Source organism: Podarcis cretensis (assembly GCF_951804945.1).
Source record: "Podarcis cretensis genome assembly, chromosome: 13".
Taxonomy (NCBI): domain Eukaryota; kingdom Metazoa; phylum Chordata; class Lepidosauria; order Squamata; family Lacertidae; genus Podarcis; species Podarcis cretensis.
Genome location: NC_137182.1, coordinates 50,791,483 through 50,814,742, shown reverse-complemented (window position 1 = coordinate 50,814,742; position 23,260 = coordinate 50,791,483). Strand labels below are relative to the sequence as shown.

The window sequence follows — 23,260 nt, the reverse complement described above, 5'->3', positions numbered from 1 at the left end:
AAAAAATAAAAACAAAATGTTTTGATACTAAAGGTAAAGGGACCCCTGACCCTTAGGTCCAGTCATGACCGACTCTGGGGTTGCGGCGCTCATCTCGCTTTACTGGCCGAGGGAGCCGGCGTACAGCTTCCAGGTCATGTGGCCAGCATGACTAAGCCGCTTCTGGCGAACCAGAGCAGCGCACGGAAACGCTGTTTACCTTCCCGCCGAAGTGGTACCTATTTATCTACTTGCACTTTGACTTGCTTTCGAACTGCTAGGTGGGCAGGAGCAGGGACCGAGCAACGGGAGCTCACCCCGTCGCGGGGATTCGAACCGCCGACCTTCTGATCGGCAAACGTTTATGTGATTGCCCTTGAATCTTTCTGCCACACTCGCCGTCCTCTCCGGCGCACACCCTTTGAGAACCACTGCTCTAACCACTGCCCCACACTGCCACTCCAAAAACTTTCGTGAAAGGGCTGCAGCTCGGTGGCTGCATTTCAGGAAGAAGGCCCCAGGTCCGGTCCCTGGCGGCATTTCCAGGTAGGGCTGGGAGACATGGCCTGCCTGAAAAACCCTGGAGAGATGTTCGCAAGAGCCCACTTTATGGCAGGGAGGGAAACAGCCATGGACCAAGCAGAATCTGTGGCCCCCAGAAGGATTTCCTTCCGCCAGACACTCCCCGGGAGAGAGAAGGAGGCCCGGTCAGGTCCTGCCGCCCCAGTCTCACATCACCTTCGTTCTCCCGCTCCTCGGCTCTGCGTCGGGGTTGGGCAATTGGGGGGGACGTACGTGTTTCCTCCAAGACTGCCCCTCCTCCTGCGCCGCCTGCTTCCTCGTTGCTGCGGCTCCTCTCGGGCTGGCTGGGGGGCTTCCGGCCCCGGGGGAGGGCGACGGGCTTGGGAGGCCGAGGGGCGGGCTGGGGTTCCCTGAATTGCTGCCAAAAAAAAAAAGGAGAATCATAGAGTCAAACAGATCTTATTGTCAGAAGTGTATATTGCAGAAGAGTTCTGTGAAATGCAGAAGCCTGCAGGGGATTCTGCCAATCTCAGCAGGTTATTATTATTATTATTATTATTATTATTACTACAGTGGTACCTCTGGTTGCGAATGGGATCCGTTCCAGAGGCCTGTTCGCAACATGAAAAGTGCGCAACCTGCAGTGGCGCGTTTGCACACGCGCATGTTGCGGTTCACCGCTTTTGCGCATGCGCATGAAGTCATTTTGCGCTTCTGCGCATGCGCGAGCGCTGAAACCCGGAAGTAACCCTTTCCAGTACTTCCAGGTCGCTGTGGGACGTAACCTGAAAGAACATAACATGAAGCAGACGTAACATGAGGTATGACTGTATTGCTTTTTTCCTTTAAAAATGTTTAGGGGTACTTTCATTTTGACTCAAGAAAACCACCATTATATAGTTCAAATTGCGAAAAATAAATACAGTAAGTAGAAAGGTTCATAAAATGTTTAGGGGTATGCGTACCCCCGGGGGGGGGGGGTAGTACTGATTATTGTTATTATTATTGCTATTATTATTGTTGTTATTATTATTATTCTGCCCTCTACCTGTAGATCTCAGGGCGGTTCACAACATAAAAATTACAATATAAAAAAAACCAGAATACGTAATAAAAACAAAGAGAACTCAATAATCTTGCTTTCCACATTTGAAAGGGCATCAGATGTCCATCAGCCAAAGGCCTGCTTAAATTTGTGAGATGTTCCTGGCAGCCTCCTAAGCGGGACTGGTGAAATCTGTGCTTTTGCAGTTCTTGTTTTACCCACAGCAGCCCACATGGCCGATGGTCAGGGGATGATGGGAGTTGTAGTCCAACATCTGGCAGGCCGGGACCAGCTTCAGTTGGGTGAGTTTTGCCGACCTATGTCTCGCTCATAACTTTTCTGGGTGCTTCTAGGGGACCAGTTTGCAGAGTGTGGATCTTGATTGATCTGCTGGGAAGTTAGATGGGCTGTTTAAAGGGCATTTGTCGTAATTCCTCCATGGGGAGGTGAGAAGAACTTGCTTTGGCATGCTACACTTTTGCCCTGCGCTTCCCCGGTTACTTTCCTCATAGCAAAAATAGAAGAAGCCCAATTTCTTGAGTTCGTTGTACAACAGCTCCCAGTCAACCCTCATGATGCAACCTGAGTCAGCCGATATGTGACTGAATCCGTCCCGAAAATAGCAATGGTCTTTGTGGAAGGAAGGTATTGATTTTACGGCATGCAGTGCACTTAAAGAAAATGTTATGAAAATGATGTATAGATGGTATTTAAGACCGGTGGCGCTGTGGGTTAAAGCCTCAGCGCCTAGGGCTTGCCGATCGAAAGGTCGACGGTTCGAATCCCTGCGGCGGGGTGCGCTCCCGCTGCTCGGTCCCAGCGCCTGCCAACCTAGCAGTTTGAAAGCACCTCCAGGTGCAAGTAGATAAATAGGGACCGCTTACCAGCGGGAAGGTAAACGGCGTTTCCGTGTGCGGCTCTGGCTCTGGCCAGAGCAGCGATGTCACGCTGGCCACATGACCCGGAAGTGTCTCCGGACAGCGCTGGCCCCTGGCCTCTTAAGTGAGATGGGCGCACAACCCCAGAGTCTGTCAAGACTGGCCCGTACGGGCAGGGGTACCTTTACCTTTACCTTTACCTTAAACTTGCTAAAATGTACAAGACAAGAAGCAATGAGTGTCGGAAATGTAAAGAAACGGAAGCTATCTTCTACCACATGTAGTGGACTTGCAAAGAGGTAAAGGCTTTCTGGGAAATGGTATATAACAAGTTAAAGGAAATATTTAAAAATACTTTTGTTAAAAAACCAGAAGCCTTTTTATCGGGTATAGCGGGTGAAGAGATACCAAGGGAAAATAAAAGACTGTTTATGTATGCAACAACTGAGGCAATAATTATTTTAGCCCCAAAATGGAAACAACAAGAAGGACCAACGAAAGAAGAGTGGCAGATGAAGATAATGGACTTTGCAGAACTGGCGAAGCTGACAGGAAATATCCGAAACCAGCATGATCAAGTATTCCAAAAGGACTGGGGTAAGTTTATATGGTATCTAAAATATTATTGTAAGCAATTAACATCACTTTCAGGGTTATCCAAAGACCTGTAAGGAGAAGTTTTCTACCATTCTATATTTATTTAAATTTCGAGTTACAGTGGTACCTCGGGTTACAAACGCTTCAGGTTACAGACTCCGCTAACCCAGAAACAGTACCTCAGGTTAAGAACTTTGCTTCAGGATAAGAACAGAAATCGTGCTCCGGCAGCAGTGGGAGTCCCCATTAGCTAAAGTGGTGCTTCAGGTTAAGAACAGTTTCAGGTTAAGAGGTAACCCAAGGTACCACTGTATTATGCAATGAGTGCAATCAGAATTGGGAGATGTACAAAAAGGCAATGACATAAAGGTTAATTTTGAAAGCCATGAGGCGGGAGGGAAGGACGTCAATAGGCTCTAAAGCGTAAGGGAGGTAAAGTGGATAAAAGAAAATAGCGATGGTGCGGAAACGCCGTCCGCACCAGGTACCAGGATCCAGTTTCGCCTGTGACCCCCCTCACAGGGAGGTGTGCTTAAACGTAGAGTGCAATGTGGCTTGAGATGAGAGCAAAGAAATTGCCTGCTAGCAATTCGAGATTGGTATGGAAGTGAGAGCTGGACCATCAAGAAGGCTGATCGCCGAAGAATTGCTGCTTTTGAATTCTGGTGCTGGAGGAGACTCTTGAGAGTCCCATGGACTGCAAGAAGATCAAACCTCTCCATTCTGAAGGAAATCAGCCCTGAGTGATCACTGGAAGTCAGATCCTGAAGCTGAGGCTCCAAGACTTTGGCCTCCTCATGAGAAGAGAAGACGCCCTGGAAAAGACCCTGATGTTGGGAAAGATGGAGGGCACAAGGAGAAGGGGACGACGGAGGACGAGATGGTGGGACACTGTTCTAGAAGCTACCAACATGAGTTTGACCAAACTGTGGGAGGCAGTGGAAGACAGGAGTGCCTGGCGTGCTCTGGTTCAGGGGGTCACAAAGAGTCGGACATGACTAAACGACTAAACAACAACAAGGGGGAAGGGAGGGAAGCCGACAGTAGATGGCGCCAAACAGAGCCAACTCGCTTGGTTCCTGTCCTCCCGCTGCTGAGTTCTATGACGGCAAAAACCCAACTGAATTGGGGGGGGGGCAAAGAGAGAAAATCAGTACTACAGGCCCAGTTCGCCTGCAGTTTTCACTCTCCAGGGGGGACTGTTTTCAACTGTTTTCATCTGGCTGTCAGGCCTTCATGCTGTTAATGTGGTGCCGTGTCTTTAATTTCCCTTACAGCATATTAGTTTCACCTGTGGCTAACTATATTATGTTCTTTACAACTTTATACTAGCATCAGTGACTACAGTATCATATGAGCACTGATTCAGAGCATATTTTAGTTGTACATATTGTATTATGCGCTTTATTTTATTCAGACGCAGGTTTCATCGCATGTATATTACAATTTCAGGTTGTTAATAATAATAATAATAATAATAATAATAATAATAATAATAATAATTTTATACCCCGCCCTCCCCGGTCAGAGCAGGGCTCAGGGCGGCTAACGCCAGTAAAATTACAGTAAAAACATAAGGGGGGGGGACCCAATTTTAAATACAGGTTAAAATGCAGCCTCATTTTAAAAGTAGCCCATAGATCAAAACCATAAGGGGAGGGAAACATAAGGGTCAGATTGAGTCCAAACCAAACTGAACTGCATCCTTCTCATATTAATTCTTACAAGTCTGGCTGATGAAGAATTGATCAAGATTGGCTAACGAAGCATTGAACGAAACAGATTGGTTACCTGGAAACTCTGTTCCGGCGATATTTGGAGACAGATTACCATATTTTTAGCTATATAAGACGCACCAGACCACAAGACGCACCTAGTTTTTGGAGGAGGAAAACAAGAAGAAAAATATTCTGAATCTCAGAAGCCAGAATAGCAAGAGGGATCGCTGCGCAGTGAAAGCAGCAATCCCTCTTGCTGTTCTGGCTTCTGGGATAGCTGCGCAGCCTGCATTCGCTCCATAAGACGCGCACACATTTCCCCTTACTTTTTAGGAGAGAAAAAGTGAGTCTTATAGAGCAAAATCTGACCAAGCTGCGGGAGGCAGTGGAGGACAGGAGTGCCTGGCGTTCTCTGGTCCATGGGGTCACGAAGAGTCGGACACGACTAAACGACTAAACAACAAACAACAACATAGAGCAAAAAATATGGTATTTATATTCTACCGTGAGACTGGTGAAGAAGATTTAGAGACCTTGGCTGTATTTCTGATCATTTGTATTAGTCTATAAATAGCGTTTAGTGCCATTCTTATGGGCCATCGTGTTGTGTTACATTGTTCAGCAGAGCTGCTTGCCTTGGCTGGTGGCATCGGTCGGTCCTTTTCGGAGGTCGGTGTTGCCACGGCAATGGCCCTTTCGTCTGTTTCTTCTGGGGGGGTGTCTCTGAGGGGTTCCTGTCCTCTGCTCTCCCTCGGCGAGCTTTCTTCAGCTGTTGGCGACCAGGAGTAGGAAAATGAGGTGCATGTGGCAAATCCTTTTTAAAAAAATATTTCCTTCTACCTAGTAGAAGCGTAAAGGGATATCTGGGGGGGGGGGGAAGAATCTGGTGACAGGAGCTGCCCTGCCTTGTTGATTCCTGCATTGCAGAGGGTTGAGCTAGATGACCCTACAACTTATGATTCCATGAATTCTGATTCAGGGCTGCCCGTTCTGCTCCTGGGAAATGGAGGAACTGCTTTTCATCAAGGGGCAAGATAGCTGCTGACATTGGCTAACTAACATTGGCTGAAACTTAAGGAGTTGTGCTTCGGCTTGCTTTTTCCTCCTCCCTCCGCACCCGCCTTTCCTCTCACGCTGTGTCTTTTTAAGAGACTGTGCGCCTGAGGGAAGGGGCTGCCTTAGAGCCGCTCTGAGAGTCTTTTTAGCTGAAGAACGGGGAATTAACGCTGTAAATATACAGGTAAAACTTGGAAAATTAGAATATCGTGGAAAAGTTCATTTATTTCAGTAATTCAACTTAAAAGGTGAAACTAATATATGAGATAGACACATGACATGCAAAGCGAGATATGTCAAGCCTTTATTTGTTATAATTGTGATGATTATGGGGTACAGCTGATGAAAACCCCAAACTAACAATCTCAGAAAATTAGAATAGTAAATGAAGCAAAACAAGGATTGCAAATAGAGCAATATTGGACCTGTGAGAAGTAGAAACATGCCGCTAATGACATGGCTCCCCAAATCTCTTTTCTGATGAGAGCAGCTTTTGCATCTCATTTGGAAACCAAGGACCCAGAGTCTGGAGGAAGAACGGGGAGGCACACAATGCCAGATGCTTGAAGTCCAGTGTGAAGTTTCCACAGTCTGTGTTGATTTGGGGAGCCATGTAATCAGCTGGTGTTGGTCCACTGTGCTTCCTTAAGTCCAGGGTCAACGCAGCCGTCTACCAGGAGATTTTGGAGCACTTCATGCTTCCTTCCGCAGACGAGCTTTATGGGGATGCTGATTTCATTTTCCAGCAGGACTTTGGCAGCTGCCCACACTGCCAAAAGTACAGTGGTGCCTCGCAAGACGAAATTAATCCGTTCCGCGAGTCTCTTCGTCTTGCGGTTTTTTCGTCTTGCGAAGCACGGCTATTAGCGGCTTAGCGGCTTTAAGAAAAAGGAAAAAAAACTCGCAAGAACTCGCAAGACGTTTCGTCTTGCGAAGCAAGCCCATAGGGAAATTCGTCTTGCGGAACGACTCAAAAAACGGAAAACTCTTTCGTCTAGCGAGTTTTTCGTCTTGCGAGGCATTCGTCTTGCGGGGCACCACTGTACCAAAACCTGGTTCAATGCCCATGGGATTACTGTGCTTGATTGGCCTGAAAGGCTTGACATATCTCGCTTTGCATGTCATGAGTCTATCTCATATATTAGTTTCACCTTTTAAGTTGAATTACCGAAATAAATGAACTTTGCCACGATATTCTAATTTTCCGAGTTTCACCTGTAGATACAAACACAGCACAGGAGACCTGGGCTAAGGTGTCTCTGGACGAGGGGGCTGCTTGTTTTAGGGGACAGGGTGAGGGTGGATCCCTAAAACAAGAACCAAGCATCACATTGAAGAGCATCACATCTGAGCCATCGGCAGTGATCTTACCCAAGAAACTCACAAAACCTCACATGCCCACCTATGTCCCAGCTTGCTTCTGCCCGGCGAATGGTGGCGAAGCTCGGCTTGGTGCTCTGCAGTGGGGGGTGAGGCCTCCACCCCGCTTGCCCTGTGGGGTTCAGAAAACAGAAAAGTCCATCTTTCTATCTCAGCCAGAGCTGCAGTCCTGTGCGCGCACTTAAAACGTGGGGCCAAAATTGCAGTTGTAGGTATTCTAGCTCCAAATACCGTATTTTTCGCTCTAAAAGGCGCACTTTTCCCCTCCTAAAAAGTAAGGGGAAATGTGTGTGCATCTTATGGAGCAGGCTGCGCAGCTATCCCGGAAGCCAGAATAGCGAGAGGGATCACTGCGCTCCCTCTCGCTGCTCTAGCTTCTAGTTTAGCCGCGCTCTGCCCCTTCCCCCACCTCCCGGAAAAGCCCCCAAGAGCTGCGCGGAGCGTGTGTGCGGCTCTTGGGGGCTTTTTCCCAAAGGAGGGAGAAGGGCAACCCAACAGTGACAGGCTGCCCTTCTTCCTTCTCGGGGAAAAGCTCCACGTGGCTCGTGAAAGGGAGCACTGATCAGAATCTGGGATGTATACAGGCTCTGCTCAGCGCTCCCTTTAAAGAATTTCCCCCCCCCCTTGCATTCCCCCTCTAAAAACTAGGTGCGTCTTATGGTCAGGTGCATCTTATGGAGCGAAAAATACGGTACATCCCCTCCCCAGTTCTTCAAATTGTTCATAGAATTCCACCACCACCACCCTGTGCAAAATAATAATAATAAATCAGATCATCCTAAAACCTGTGGTTTTGATTGTTTCGGGGGGGAGGGGGAAAGGGTACATACATTTATTTATTTTGCAAGCAAGACTTTAAAATTCTCGGGGCACAATCCAGCCTAGTTTGCGCACCTTTGAGTCCTCATGGGCTGCTCAGCTCCCTCACTGACCCTGGAGGGCTTAATTCTGGCAGAATCGTCCCCTTGGGATTTAAGGCACCCCAAGAAAACTGAACCGGGTGTGTGTGTTAATATTGAAACAAGGCAAATTTCAAGATGCATGAAACATCCTGACTGATGCAGAAGGAAGCGTCTTCTGTTCAGTGCGGTTCATAGCATCTTATTAAGAGTTTTGCTTGCGGGGGGCAGTGGGGCGGGGAGGAAGGAGCGAAGATCGATGGAGAAGGGTTGTTGGGTTGTGAGATGCAGACCTGAGTCGTCCGAAGAGCGCCTTCTCTGCTGCTCCCTCATGCTGCCTCCTCGCCCCAGGTCCACGCTCTAGAACCAGAAGAGGAAGCAGGTGGGTTAAGAACGTCGGAAGAGGCTGGTTGCTGGATCAGGACCAAGGGGAGGGGAGGGCTCATCTAAGTCCAGCATCCCTGTTCTCACAGCGGCCAAACAGGGGTCCCAATGGGAAGTTTGCAAGCAGAACTTCAGGGCAATAGCAAAACTCTCCTTTTTGCATACTTATTATTATTATTATTATTATTATTATTATTATTATTATTACTAAAGCCTTTTTGAGACAGACAGATTTAAAAGTGGGAAATGATAAAAAAGAGAAGTGAAGAGAAAGAAAGAAAGAAAGAAAGAAAGAAAGAAAGAAAGAAAACAGATGAAAATAAAAAGGGCTTCCAATTCTGTCTGTTGCATAAAATGAATTATTCAAAACATTTTCTCCATAACAACAACATCCAACTACTCCACTTTCTGTAGAACGTTTTATTAATTTTTCCGTACGCTTTCACAATAATCTTCATATCAAATAATTACATTGTTCTGCAAGTCGACTTCCTGTATCCATCTCCACAGTGTTTTTCCTCAAACCTTTCCTTCCCAAACCTTTATATCTTTATCCATTACAAAAATGTTCTCTGTTACAGTTATTTTATCATTTTCCTTTTGCTGCTTTCATCTCGAATCCTGACCGCAACCTCATTTGACTCTAATACTATTCCACTTCCCATAGACCGGTATTTTCCCAGTCATCAAACCCAATTATCATGTGCTGAGATCCATTTTCACACAAAAATCCCCCAAAGGGGTTTCCAGTCGATGATATTGATAGAAACAGTGACACTCTCCCTCTCCTGGGTTGCTAAAGTGGCCAGCAGCCATTGGCAACTTGAGTGTGCCTAGCCCCGCCTCCTCCCCAGTAAGCCACCAATTACCTCCAGCTTGGCATCCAGGCTCCACCCCTTCGCGCGCCCCATTCCGGGCAGGGCCACGCCTTGGACCCGCGATGGCTGCAGGAGCTCCGCCCCTTTGGAGTCTGGCTCCGCCCTCCCCGTGTCAGGATTGGAGCTCTTTTTGCGGCGTGGGCGGGGAGAGAAGAGAGCAGAGCAAATGAAACGCAAGAACTCCTTGGACTCTCCCGCCATTCCCGGGAGCGAAGCCTTCCTTTACCTGTTTAGCCCTGCTGGGCAGACCCTTCACCCCACTTCCGGGGCCGAGGCCCCCCATTCCCGGAAGGGGCACAGCCGCCCCCAGGCCGTCCTGCCCCAGCCGCCTCTCCTCCTCTTGGCTGCCCAAGGGGCGCAGCGGGGGCTTCTGGTCGTCCCCACCCGTGGGTGGCGGGGGAGGGCTGGGGGGCAGGTCCTCAGGGTCTCGCTCCCCCTTGATGCTGCGATGCTTGCGGAAATGGAAGAGGCCCCTCCTCCTCTTCTTCTGGAGGGGCGGGAGGGGGTCGGAGGGTCCCGGCCTCACCCCACAGCCCTTGGGTGTCCGAGGGTACCTGCGAGAGGGAAAAGGCGGAGGAGGAACTGAGGGAGGGGAATCTCAGCTGCAATTCCTGCATTACAGGGGGGTTGGGCTGGATGACCCTCGGGGTCCCATCCAGTTCTGTGATTCTCAAGCGCTGCAGTGGCTGTGGAGGGGAGAGGCACGGGGCCCCTCTGGACTAGCACTTTGCAAAATTCTCCATTGTGGCGGTGCAATAAAAAGGATGTATGTGGGGGGGGGTCTAGATTGCAAATTCTGATACGATACGATAATCTTTACTGTCATTGTCCCATACAGAACAACAAAATTGAAAAAATCTACATCAGACATTCGAAAACCAACAAGCCTGCTATCCCAGCTATCCCAGCCTGGTTAACCCCCTAAAAACTCTGATGCCCCATAATTAAATACAATATACTCCCATAGAGACTACCTTAAGGTAAAGGGACGCCTGACCATTAGGTCCAGTCGGGGCCAACTCTGGGTTCTGACGCTCATCTCGCTTTATTGGCCGAGGGAGCCGGCGTACAGCTTCCGGGTCATGTGGCCCGCATGACTAAGCCGCTTCTGGCGAACCAGAGCAGCGCACAGAAACGCCGGAGCGGTACCTATTTATCTACTTGCGCTTTGACGTGCTTTCGAACTGCTAGGTGGGCAGGAGCAGGGACCGAGCAACGGGAGCTCACCCCGTTGCGGGGATTCAAACCGCCAACCTTCTGATCGGCAAGCCCTAGGCTCAGTGGTTTAACCCACAGCGCCACCCGCGTCCCATAGAGACTACTTTACACTGCATTTAAAACCAAAATCGCATTTGGGTAGAAACTGTTTCCTAGGCAGTTAGTCCTAGTCTTTATAACCCTGTACCTTCTTCCAGAAGGCAGTAGCTGAAAGAGATCATTTCCGGGGTGCGCACTATCCTGCGCTATCTCTGCAGCTTTCATATGACACCTGGAAGCATAGATTCCAGGGGGTGGGGAAAGGCGTGATGCCTAACTACTGTTGTCTATGCTCTGGTAACCACAAGTCTAGTTTACTGCAGTGCGCAGGGCTGCCTCCGAAGACGGTTTGGAAACTTCAGCTGGTGTAGAATTCAGCAGCCAGGTTGCTCACCGGAGCAAGACGGTTTGAGGATATTACACTGATCCTGGTCCGAATGCACTGGCTACCGATGAGTTTCTGGGCCCAATTCCAAGTGCTGTTTTTGACCTATAAAGCCTTAAACGGCTCAGGACCGCAATACCTCAAGGATCGCGTCTCCCCTTATGTACCATCCTGGACCCTGAGATCATCTTCTGAGGCCCTCCTTTATGTGTGTCCTCCTCAAGAGGTCCAAAGGGCGGCAACACGAGAACGGGGCGTTCTCTGCCGTGGCTCCTTATCTGTGGAATGCTCTCCCCAGGGAAGTTGGCCCAGTGCCTTCATTATACACCTTTAGGGTGGGGCTATAGGGTTGCTGTTTTTATTTTTATTCGGTATTTTGTAGTTTTATATCTTGATTTTATTCTGTGAACCGACCTGAGACCCCCAGATATAGGGCAGTATATAAATTAAATTAAATAAATAAAAACTAATAACAATGAGGCTCACCCAGTGTTGTCGGCAAGGACCCTACTGTTAAAAAATTCATCGAGACCCTCGTCCAGTCGGGGCACCGACCCGTTCTCCTGTTCTCGGGACTCTATAGAGCCCAGGATTCGGTTCTGAAATGGGGAAGGACGATGAATGCCTTGTTAACTTGCACCGCCTAGTTCACAAGGAACATCTCCTCCTTATTCATAAGTCTAAAGGAAAAGAGGAAGTCCCACCTTCAGTGGACGAGACTTCCTGTCTAGGAAGGTTTGAAAAAGGTACAGTGGTGTCTCGCAAGATGAAAAGAATCCGTTCCGCGAGTCTCTTCGTCTTGCGGTTTTTTCGTCTTGCGAAGCAAGCCCATTAGCGGCTTAGCGGCTTAGCGCTGTTAGCGGCTTAGTGGCTTAGCGGATCAGCTGATAAGCGGCTTACCGGCTTAGAAAAAGGGGGGGGAAGGGAAAAAAACCTGCAGGAACTCGCAAGACATTTTCGTCTTGCGAAGCAAGCCCATAGGAAATTCGTTTTGCGAAGCACCTCCAAAACGGAAAACCCTTTCGTCTAGCGGGTTTTCCGTCTTGCGAGGCATTCGTCTTGCGGGGCACCACTGTACATCCGATTTGTATTGTTCTAGAGTTTGGTTTGGTTCAAAGGGTGAACGGACCGAAAGTTGGAAAATGGGAATGAATGAGGAAGAGGAAAGAAGCGCATGGATTCGTTAAAAAGAACACATAGAATAGGAGAATAAAGGTAACAAGAGCGGAACCTACAGAACCTACGAATGGGCAAATGAATATAAAATGGGAATAAGGCGGAGGAAATGAATGAGGTGGTGGTCTTGTGTGATAGTCTTATAATAAGATTAAAGCTTACTGGGAAATGATATATAATGAATTGAAAAGGATGTTGAAAATAACCTCTGTTAAAAAAAACACATCCCACAATTTCCTTTGGGAATTACAGGGACAGAACTATCTAAATTGTATAGAAATTTATTCATGTATGCTACTACAGCAGCAAGAATGCTATTTGCCCCAAAATGGAAAGAAGCAGAAGTCCCAGCAAAGGAAGAATGGATACAGAAACTTATGGAATATGCAGAAATGGTGAAACTTACCAGAAGAATAAGAAATCAAGATAACAAACTTTTTAAAATAAATGAATGGAAATGGTTTGTGAAATGTTCACAGATAAATTGCTAACAGATAAATACACTGGCAGGATTATTGTAATAACCTGCAGTTTCATAAGAGTATATATTTAAATTAGATCATTAAATGAGCAAATTAAATGAATTGGGCTATGCAGAAGGTATTAAAAAATAAAATTAAGGAGCCGCAGAAAGAGGGGGAAGGAAGTCAAACTATGAAAGGTTAAAATGACTGTAAAATTAACGAAACGTATAAACTCGAAAAGTATAAATAAAAACTTTTTTAAAAAAGGAAGAAAATGAAGAAGCTAAGTGAGTGGAAAGTGGGGTGAATTCAACCGGCTGTGGACAGGAAACGAGGGAGGCGACGAACAGAGAAATTGAGAGACCTTTGCGTCAGGCTGGTGTGTGTGGATGGGACAGAGGTGCCCCTCTGCTGGGACTCTTCTGCCGGCCGAATCCAGCAGAAAGCCCCCAAATGTGGGCTTCAGAGGGTGGGAAGGTGGGGCTAGGCTGGGATCTGAGCTGCCACATGATAGCATTAGGCACGAGATCAGTCAAGTTGCAAAAGGCCTTAAGGAGTTGTGCAACCATTAGAAGGCAATCTAATCAAAATCTCAAACAGGAATGGAAATGTGTAGAAGAATACATAACCAAAAGATGCTGCAACAAGAATTTATTGATATGTACAGTGGTACCTCGGGTTAAGTACTTAATTCGTTCCGGAGGCCCATACTTAACCTGAAACTGTTCTTAACCTGAAGCCCCACTTTAGCTAATGGGGCCTCCTGCTGCCGCCAGAGCACGATTTCCGTTCTCATCCAGAAGCAAAGTTCTTAACCTGAAGCACTATTTCTGGGTTAGCGGAGTCTGTAACCTGAAGCATATGTAACCTGAAGCGTATGTAACCCGAGGTACCACTGTATAGACTGATTTCACAAAGTTAAGCTAAGCTAAACTAAGCTAAGCTAAGCAGCTATAGAAGATTGAATATTTAACTATTAAGATACAAAATTACAATCTCAATAATAAAGTTGCAAAATAATAACAAGGACGTCACGCACGGGTAGAGGGAAGACATAGGGTAAGAAAGAAGAAATGGATAAATGTTGGTACATAATAAAATGTGAAAATGTGAATATAATGTATATGTATCAATATGTAAAGATTTCATATATGCATTGCAACATTAATAATAAATAAATTAAGTGGGGGGAGGGAGGAATTGTGCAGCCCCACCTCTCACACCAAGAGGCCAAATTTACCCCCAGCAAGGACGGTACAGTGGTGCCCCGCAAGACGAATGCCTCGCAAGACGGAAAACCCGCTAGACGAAAGGGTTTTCCGTTTTGGAGGTGCTTCGCAAAACAAATTTCCTATGGGCTTGCTTCGCAAGACGAAATGTCTTGCAAGTTCCTGCGGGTTTTTTTTTCTCCCCCCCCTTTTTCTAAGCCGCTAAGCCGCTTATCAGCTGATCCCCTAAGCCGCTAAGCCGCTTAACAGCTGATCCGCTAAGCCGCTTATCAGCTGATCCGCTAAGCCGCTTATCAGCTGATCCGCTAAGCCGCTAAGCCGCTTATCAGCTGATAAGCTAAGCCGCTAATGGGCTTGCTTCGCAAGACGAAAAAACCGCAAGACGAAGAGACTCGCGGAACGGATTCTTTTCGTCTTGCGAGGCACCACTGTAAAGCAATGGGGGGAGAAGCTTAGCAAGCGGAGGAACGGAAAGGCGGACAGGGGAGCCGAAAGCCACAGGGGCTTGTGTGCGGGATACTCACACTGGGCCGGAACCTGCCCTGCGGGGCGGCACGGGGCGGCCGGGGGCGGCTGCGCGTGCGGTGCTCCAGACGGGCCCCTTCCGTCGGCAGGTCGGAGAGCGCTTCGAAGGACGTGCTACGGGAATGCAAGTATTGGCTGCTGCTGGCCAGAGAGATCCAGCCCAGTGGGGAGTCCATCCTGGGCACAACCAGGTCGCCGTCCTGCTCAGAACCACCTGCAAGAGGAGGATGGGGGTCTGTCTGGTTGGAAAGACTATACCACTTAGAGGGGAGGGACGGGCGGAAGTGTGCTTTGCAATGGGGTGGGCATTTTCAGATGCAATGGAAGAAACGGTGATGGGCTTCGGCTGCAGCAGCAGTTCTCAAAGTGGGGGGTAGTGGAATTACCTAGGGGGCAGGCTGGAGGTTGGAAGCTGCCTAGAGTGGCTGGAGAAACCCAGCCAGATGGGCGGGGTATAAATAATAATACATTATTATTATTATTATTATTATTATTATTATTATTATTATTACAGTGGTACCTTGGGTTAAGTACTTAATTCGTTCTGGAGGTCCGTTCTTAACCTGAAACTGTTCTTAACTTGAAGCACCACTTTAGCTAATGGGGCCTCCTGCTGCCGCTGCCGCACCACCAGAGCCCAATTTCTGTTCTTATCTTGAAGCAAAGTTCTTAACCTGAAGCACTATTTCTGGGTTAGCGGAGTCTGTAACCTGAAGCGTATGTAACCCGAGGTACCACTGTATTATTATTATTATTATTATTATTATTATTATTAAATGACTATCGGGTGTCAAAGAGCTGGAATGACCGTATCAAGTTCATTAGCTTTGGTGAATTCGTTAAAGATTTTCAATTGGATTTCAGGGAAAAAAGAATGTGCAATTAAATGTTTCTGTTCTGAATTTTATTGTGTTGTTATATTCCACAGTGGGAATATCTATTTGGCCAAGAGAGCGTTATTGATTAGCTGGAAGAATAAAAAGATATGATCCCCTTTAATCAATGGATTGATGACAAGACAACACTCACAACACATGAGCGGACTGCTTATAGATACAGACTTGGTTGGGGGGAAATATATAGACATTTGGAGCGGGTTCAACTTTGGGTTCCGTGACGTTGCTTAGACTACAACGACCATCGTCCACGGACCGCTTAGCCAACGGACATGGATGATGGGAGTTGTAGTCCAGCAACTGGGGACTCAGGGGTACACTAGGGGTAGCCAATGCTCCAGATGTTGGGACCCAGATCTCCATCAGCCCCTGCCAGCACGGCGAACAGTCAGGATGAGAACTGGAGCGCCCTATCTTCCAGAGGGCGTCGCGTTGGCTATCCCTGGCCCACACTGGCTAGGGTTTTCCAGCCCTAGCTGGCATTACTGGGAATTGAGACTGCATGCAAAAGAGACACTCAACCACTGAACTACAGCCTGTCCCCCAGAGGCGAAATGTATGGTTGGGAGGGTGGCGTTCGGGGCAGGCAGCTCTCGCACTCACTAATGAAGGCAGAAGCGGGCCGGATCCTGCGGCAGTTCTTCCGCCTCTTGATGGCCATGGTGTCCTGGGGCGAGATGAGAGAGAGGTCAAGTGAACCCCTTCCAGGGCTAGATGGGTGCCTGGGGCCTCCCCAGAGCTCACCCACTTACAATGCTGGAGCCCAGCTCGTCGTCCGTGGTCTCCTCGTGGTCATGGAGACGGGGTTTCCCAACCTGCTCCAGGAGGGCGGCGTTGTCTTGGCCCTCGGAAAGCCGGCGGAGGTGGCTGATGTGCTGGGCCTGAGGTTGGGGAGGAGATTGGGGAGGCATTACAGGCTGAGAGGGGAAAGGAAGGCCTTCCCGATGAAAGAGAGAGGAAGGCCTGCAGGTGAATGTCAGCATATACCTGAAGGAGCGTCTCCACCCCCATCGTTCTGCCCGGACACTGAGGTCCAGCGCCGAGGGCCTTCTGGCAGTTCCCTCATTGCAAGAAGTGAGTTTACAGGGAACCAGACAGAGGGCCTTCTCAGTGGTGGCGCCCGCCCTGTGGAACGCCCTCCCATCAGATTTCAAAGAGATAAACAACTACCTGACATTTAGAAGACATCTGTTCAGGGAAGTTTTTAACGTGTGACATTTTAATGTATTTTTAATCTTTGTTGGAAGCCGCCCAGAGTGGCTGGGAGACCCAGCCAGATGGGCGGGGTACAAATAATAAATTATTATTATTATTATTATTATTATTATTATTATTATTATTATTATATTATTATATATAGGTGGCATCTGAAGTTATTTTCAACTGTGCTTTTCACACACTGAATGGCTTTTGATAACGCCAAGGTCGCGGGTTCGATTCCTGCTGCGTATCCATGTTTGAAGGGGGTCGGACTAGGTGACCCTCCCTTCCAAGTCTATGATTCTACAGAGAAATCGCTTTGAGATACTTTTAGGGGAAGAGACTTGTAATTGGAATCAGCTGAACACATACATATAGGACACAATTACAGAGGGTTTTACGGTACACTTGCCTGAATTCGTTCCCTCTCCTGCTAAAAATAGTGAAAGGGGCATTCTACCTGCTAATTCCAATGGGGGGGGGCGCTTCTATGCATTGGCTCAGCGCTGGTGGCCAAGCACTCTGCACATGCCCTGGGGGGAGTTGGTTAGGTAGCAATTTGTAGAGGTCAGGGCTGAGGCCTGGTCCAATGCCCCCTCAGCACTGTTTCTAGCATTGAGCCCTGGATTAAATGAACCACCAGGTGTGTAATTTGGGGCGGAATGGGGCTTGCTCTCACCAGACTCTTGTGAGCGTAGTACAACTCCTGCAGCAGCTCTTCCACAATGGTGTTGGTCAGGTACGTCACCACCGACAGCTTGACCTCGCTGGGCGTGGGATCAGAGATCGAGAGGGTCAGAGAGGTTCGCGTACCCCCCCCCAACCCCTGTGCCAGGCCCAGTGCCAGATTTATGTATAAGCTAAACAAGCTATAGCTTAGGGGCCCCCAAAAAAATTAAAGGGGAAAAAACTGGATGTACATTTCCAAAATATAGGATAAAAAACAAATAAAACAAAACCTACATACAGCTACAGTGTTTTGTGTTGCATAGGCTCCTATGATGTAAGTAATGGGTCCCGCCCATTAGTGGACTATGGGGACGCAGGTGGCGCTGTGGGTTAAAGCCTCAGCGCCTAGGACTTGCCGATCGAAAGGTCGGCGGTTCGAATCCCTGTGGCGGGGTGCGCTCCCGCTGCTCGGTCCCAGCGCCTGCCAACCTAGCAGTTCGAAAGCACCTCCGGGTGCAAGTAGATAAATAGGGACCGCTTACCAGCGGGAAGGTAAACGGCGTTTCCGTGTGCGGCTCTGGCTCTGGCTCTGGCTCTGGCCAGAGCAGCGATGTCACGCTGGCCACGTGACCCGGAAGTGTCTCCGGACAGCGCTGGCCCCTGGCCTCTTAAGTGAGATGGGCGCACAACCCCAGAGTCTGTCAAGACTGGCCCGTACGGGCAGGGGTACCTTTACCTTTTATGGTGACATTGATATTATATAAAAAAATGCATTGTATTAACTACAATTGCATTGTACAAGTTATAACACTCTTCATTTCATATTAATAAAGCTATTTATAATTATTACTAGTTTGCATCATATATTTACACCTATTATTATTTCACATTGCAGCAAGTTTCTAGAGACTAGATTTTGCGACTTTGTAAATTGTGTTTCTAAAGGAATTTTTGTTATTGCCAAATACCAATGTGTTTGCATTATTAAGTTTGTTATGAATAAAAAATCATTTTAAATTAGAGCTTAATAAATATTTCTCTATTAATATAGGTAAAGGTAAAGGGACCACTGACCGTTAGGTCCAGTTATGGACGACTCTGGGGTTGCGGTACTCATCTTGCTTTATTGGCCGAGGGAGCCGGCGTACAGCTTCCGGGTCATGTGGCCAGCATGACTAAGCCGCTTTTGGCGAACCAGAGCAGCGCACGAAAACGCCGTTTACCTTCCCGCTGGAGCGGTACCTACTTGCACTTTTGACGTACTTTTGAACTGCTAGGTTGGCAGGAGCAGGGGCCGAGCAATGGGAGCTCACTCCGTCACGGGGATTCGAACTGCCGACCTTCTGATCGGCAAGCCCTAGGCTCTGTGGTTTAGACCACAGCGCCACCCGCACACCACTATTAATATACTTCTCCTTAATTGTACAGTGGAACCTCTACTCACGGACGGAATCCGTTCCGGAGGTCCGTTCGTGAGTTGATCCGGGTCAGTGGGAGAAGTGCCGTTCTGCACGTGTGCGAATCGCGGCAAACCCGGTATTTACTTCCAGGTTTGCCGTGGCCGCGAGTCAGATTATTCGCGAGTGGGGTGGTGGTTAAGTCGAGGTTCTACTGTATTTCACTATTAATATACTTCTTCTTAATTGTATTTGAATTCAACAATTACTTTGATAAAATACATATTCTGTTATGTGCAAATGGCTGTTGTTGGCAAAGGACAATAGTGTTTTGTGTTGTGCAGGCTCCTATGATGTAAGTCATGGGCCCCGCCTGCTAGCCTGCTCCCTAAAATATCACTGGTTTACTCATTTCTATATGGCTTTGGATACCCATTAGGTCCATAAATTACCATATAGCATATATTCAACACAAACAACAGTGACAATTTGTTGTTGGCAAAGGACAGCTGGACATATAAAGGGCCCCATTACCTTCAGTAGCTTAGGGCCTCATCAAAACTAAATCTAGCCCTGGCCAGGCCCCACTTCGGATAGCATGACTTTCTCCACGCCCCCTCACCAGCTTATGGGGCAGTAGCTCAGTGGCAGAGAACCCGCTTTGTCTGTGAAAAGCGCCATTCTCAGTCCCCGCATGGCATCCCCTCTGCGCCCTCCTGCTCCTCACTTGAGCTTATTCTGAATGTCCTGGCCAGCCTGCTCCAGCAGAGCCCCCCGGATGAAGTTTCGGGGCACGGTGACGCGCTCTGAAACGGCCGCCAGCATCTTGTTGTGCTCTTCGGCCGCTTGGACGGCATGTGGGCACAGCTCCTGGGTGAGGGAAACCATGGACTCCAGGATCACCTGCAGAGGGGAGAAGAAGAAGCAGGTGTGACGGCCTGGGACTCAGGCTCAGACTTGGAACCAGAGGAGTCTCAGTCCGCACCGGATCCTTTGCCTCAGGTGGCATCTGAACCGAGTCTGGGCCTGATTCTGAACAGCCCCAGCCTGCACAGGTTCCCCTGTGACAACCACCAGCTGGGCCGAGTCAGGGGCCTGAGCCTGCCCTGGCTCCAGATGCGGGGATTACCTTCTTGCCTTCAGCTGGGCCATCACTTACAGCTGCTCCACTACTGGTTGGGTCAGGAGAGGCTGAGGCAGCCCCTGGGTCTAGTAACCCACCGACGTCTCCCGAGCTGCAGAGACTGAGGTCTGAGAGAAGGAGAGACCTGAGTACTCACAGGAGGAGTGCTCGCCTTCGGGCAAGACAGGGAGGTGAGACGCCAGGGGATCAGGACCGGCCATTGCCGACAGAGATAAAAGGCTGTTGGACCATGCCTCAGGTTGTGGGAGCAACATTGCTGTTTGCCAGAACCTGCCTGAGATCTTGACCTTGCCTGGTTTTCTGCCTCATGTCCTGCCGTGGTCCTGTCGGACTGACTTCTCGCGGAACCCTTGGATTTGGGACCGGACCTGGACCGCGTTACTCGTGTTACCCCCCTGGCCCAGCACAGTAGAGCAGCCGGCTGGGCAAGAGAAGAGCATCATGGGATGCCCTGATGCCAACAACGCGGTGGGCGTCTTTCTCAAGAATCAAACCTGCCCTTTCGCACAAGGCGACGGGTGTTCCTGCAGAGGGCTGACCGGTTCCCAAAGGCTCAAGGGGCCTTCTCCTCCATTTATTTGGTCACCATGGCAACCGCAGGCTTCTTTGAGCCTCTTGGTGTGTTGAACCAAAGGTGAACCGTTCCAAAAACTCTGCAAACACCATCTTGGTCAGGCATAGGCAAACTCGGCCCTCCAGATGTTTTGGAACTACAATTCCCATCATCCCTGACCACCGGTCCTGTTAGCTAGGGGTGATGGGAGTTGTAGTCCTAAAACATCGGGAGGACCGAGTTGGCCTATGCCTGATCTTCGTAGAAAAAGATAACCCCACAATTAATTGGTAGCAGTTGCAGCAATGAGCTCATAAATGTTTATATTCCCTTGCTTCAATATGCTCTGGTTATCTCCTGGCTTGGACTACTGCAATGTGCTCTACGTGGGGCTACCTTTGAAGGTGACCCGGAAACTACAATTAATCCAGAATGTGGCAGCCAGATTGGTGACTGGAAGTGGCCACCGAGACCATATAACACCTGAAAGACCTACAACGGCTCCCAGGAGGTTTCTGGGCACAATTCAAAGTGTTGGTGCTGACCTTTAAAGCCCTAAACGGCCTCGGCCCTGTATACCTGAAGGAGCATCTCCACCCCTATCATTCAGCCCAGACACGGAGGTTCAGCTCCGAGGGCTTTCTGGCAGTTCCCTTCCTGCGAAAAGTGAGGTTACAGGAAACCAGGCAGAGGGCCTTCTTGGTAATGGCGCCCACCCTGTAGAACACCCTCCTCTCAGATGTCAAGGAAACAAACAAAGGCACCTGAAGGCAGCCCTGTTTAGAGAAGTTTTTAATGTTTGATGTTTTATCGTGTTTTTAATATTCTATTGGAAGCCTGGATCAGAGGGTTGGATTAGGACTGGCTTCCTCAAACTCCCGATGTTTTGAGACTACAATTCCCATCATCCCTGACCACTGGTCCTACTAGCCAAAAACAAAAACATCTGGAGGGCCGAGTTTGAGGAAGCCTGGATTAGGACCTGGGTTCAGATAACGGGGCGCTCGCTGGGTGACCTTGGGCCATGCACAACTGCTCAGCCCAACCTACCTCACAGGGCTGTTGTGGAGATAAAACAAGGAGCGGGGAGAACAACGTATGCCGCCCCTTGAGCTCTTTTAGAAGAAAAGTGGGGTTTTTAAATGCAGTAAATGAAGAACAGAAAAGCAAAATGAAAACAGGACCATGCCCTCGCAATACCTGCAGTTCCTTGTCGACTGCTTTTGAGACCTCGTTAGCCACTGATTCTAGCCTGTGCCGGACTGGACCGTCGCTGGCCAAAATGTGCCCAAGTTCATACAGGCTGGGGAAGAGCTAAGAGAGAAAAAAGAGAAAGGATGCTTCGCGGGTGCTTTTCTCTCTATGTTTGTTTTTTATTCAATAAACTGCAATAAAAATATAATCATTAAAAAGCACACAAGGAACACACCTACAGAGACCCTTCTGCAGTTTGGGTTTGGATCCAGATTTTCACAGAGAACGTTTGGGAGAGAAATTCAGTACACTACAAATCTCTACTACGGTCATAGGTAAAGGTAAAGGAGACCCCTGACCATTAGGTCCAGTCGTGACTGACTCTGGGGTTGCGGTGCTCATCTCACTTTATTGGCCGAGGGAGCCAGCATACAGCTTCCGGGTCATGTGGGCAGCATGACTAAGCCGCTTCTGGTGAACCAGAGCAGCGCACGGAAACGCTGTTTACCTTCCCGCCGAAGTGGTACCTATTTATCTACTTGCTCTGGTGTGCTTTCGAACTGCTAGGTTGGCAGGAGCAGGGACTGAGCAATGGGAGCTCAACCTGTCGCGGGGATTCGAACCGCCGACCTTCTGATCGGCAAGTCCTGGGCTCCGTGGTTTAACCCACAGCGCCACCCGCATCCCTTTAAATAAATAAATAGCTGACAAGGCGAAGAAAGGGTGGTGAATACAGCACAAGATATTATGGGCTGTCCCATGAATCCGCTGGATGAAATAGCGGAAGAACGTTGCCTCAGGAGAGTGAGGAAAATTCTCAGGGATGATTCACACCCTGGCCGGCACTTTCTTGATCTCCTGCCCTCGGGCAGAAGATATAGAAGCAGTCGCACCAACAGGGTAAAGAACAGCTTCTATCCATGGGCTGTTAGGCTGCTGAATGAAAAGATAACAACAGGGCAACTGACTTTCGGGTTTGGTGGGTGTGCATCAGTAAACGAGGGGAATTAAGACTAAGAGAGCTGAGTGTGGGGTGCTCGTGTAATCTCACTTTATACAAGTTGTACAAGTGACAATAAAGTATTTCAATTCAATTCAATTTCAATATTAAGTTATAACAGCCACAAAGGTCCCCGGGGCGACTTTCGTCCTCTCACTGCCTCTCAGTCTAACCTACCTCACAGGGTTGTCGTGAGCATTAAATTAGGAAGGGGAAATGAACCACGTGCGCAACACCTTTAGATCCTCGGAGGAAACGTGGGGCCAGGAATGTAAATAAACAGATGAAGCTCACCGCCCGCGAGTTCTTGGCTTCCTTCATGAGTTCCCGGGCGTAGAGCACTTCCTCCTGGATCGTGTCGGCGGAGCAGGTCCGCAGCAACCGCACCTCTTCCTGGACCCTGACACAGAGGCGGCTCATCATCTAGGGAAGGGGCAAAACAGGGGGCCATTAGCTCCTGTCCCTCGCCAAGGCACCAAGTCCCGAACCCGCTGGCCAGCCAATCACAGCAGCCCCTCCGGGCATGGGGTGGACAGGCCCCGCTCATCCCCCACAGGAATTCGCAGGAAGGGGTGGCAAGTGTGTGCCGAACAGGGAGATGGGAACGTTTACTTGCTCGGCGCTATTGGTGACGATTCCCTGGTGGAGGCGGAAGGCTTGGTCCTGGGGGAACTTCTGTGAGTGGTTGTTCCTAAGGAGACACCACTGGATCTGAAGGGGAGAGAGGAAGGGGGGAAAGAGACAGGGGAGGAATCATGCCAAAGCTGGAATTTGGCGACACTCCTGCGCGTCAGAAGTCCAAATCTATTCGTTTCAAGTTTCTCCACTACAACTG

At 48.8% G+C, this 23,260-nt stretch overlaps 1 protein-coding gene across 2 annotated transcripts in view; it reads right to left on the bottom strand.

The window, feature by feature from the left end:
- The window catches only part of CARMIL3 (capping protein regulator and myosin 1 linker 3), an 88,414-nt gene that overhangs the window by 4,687 nt on the left and 60,467 nt on the right, over window positions 1–23,260 (bottom strand). Inside the window, exons 24-38 of one of the 2 annotated variants that reach the window (XM_079951737.1) lie at window positions 23,038–23,136; window positions 22,720–22,848; window positions 21,432–21,545; window positions 19,262–19,437; window positions 17,148–17,235; window positions 16,021–16,149; window positions 15,872–15,935; window positions 14,372–14,586; window positions 11,465–11,577; window positions 9,563–9,890; window positions 9,328–9,462; window positions 8,368–8,434; window positions 7,198–7,287; window positions 5,375–5,508; window positions 718–919 (exon numbers count right to left, since the gene is read on the bottom strand). In XM_079951737.1, the coding sequence (XP_079807863.1) occupies window positions 718–919; window positions 5,375–5,508; window positions 7,198–7,287; window positions 8,368–8,434; window positions 9,328–9,462; window positions 9,563–9,890; window positions 11,465–11,577; window positions 14,372–14,586; window positions 15,872–15,935; window positions 16,021–16,149; window positions 17,148–17,235; window positions 19,262–19,437; window positions 21,432–21,545; window positions 22,720–22,848; window positions 23,038–23,136 (2,083 nt within the window). Of the gene's footprint in view, window positions 1–717; window positions 920–5,224; window positions 5,509–7,197; window positions 7,288–8,367; window positions 8,435–9,327; window positions 9,463–9,562; window positions 9,891–11,464; window positions 11,578–14,371; window positions 14,587–15,871; window positions 15,936–16,020; window positions 16,150–17,147; window positions 17,236–19,261; window positions 19,438–21,431; window positions 21,546–22,719; window positions 22,849–23,037; window positions 23,137–23,260 lie in introns of those variants that run through there. The other variant, XM_079951736.1, reaches the window with a different exon arrangement.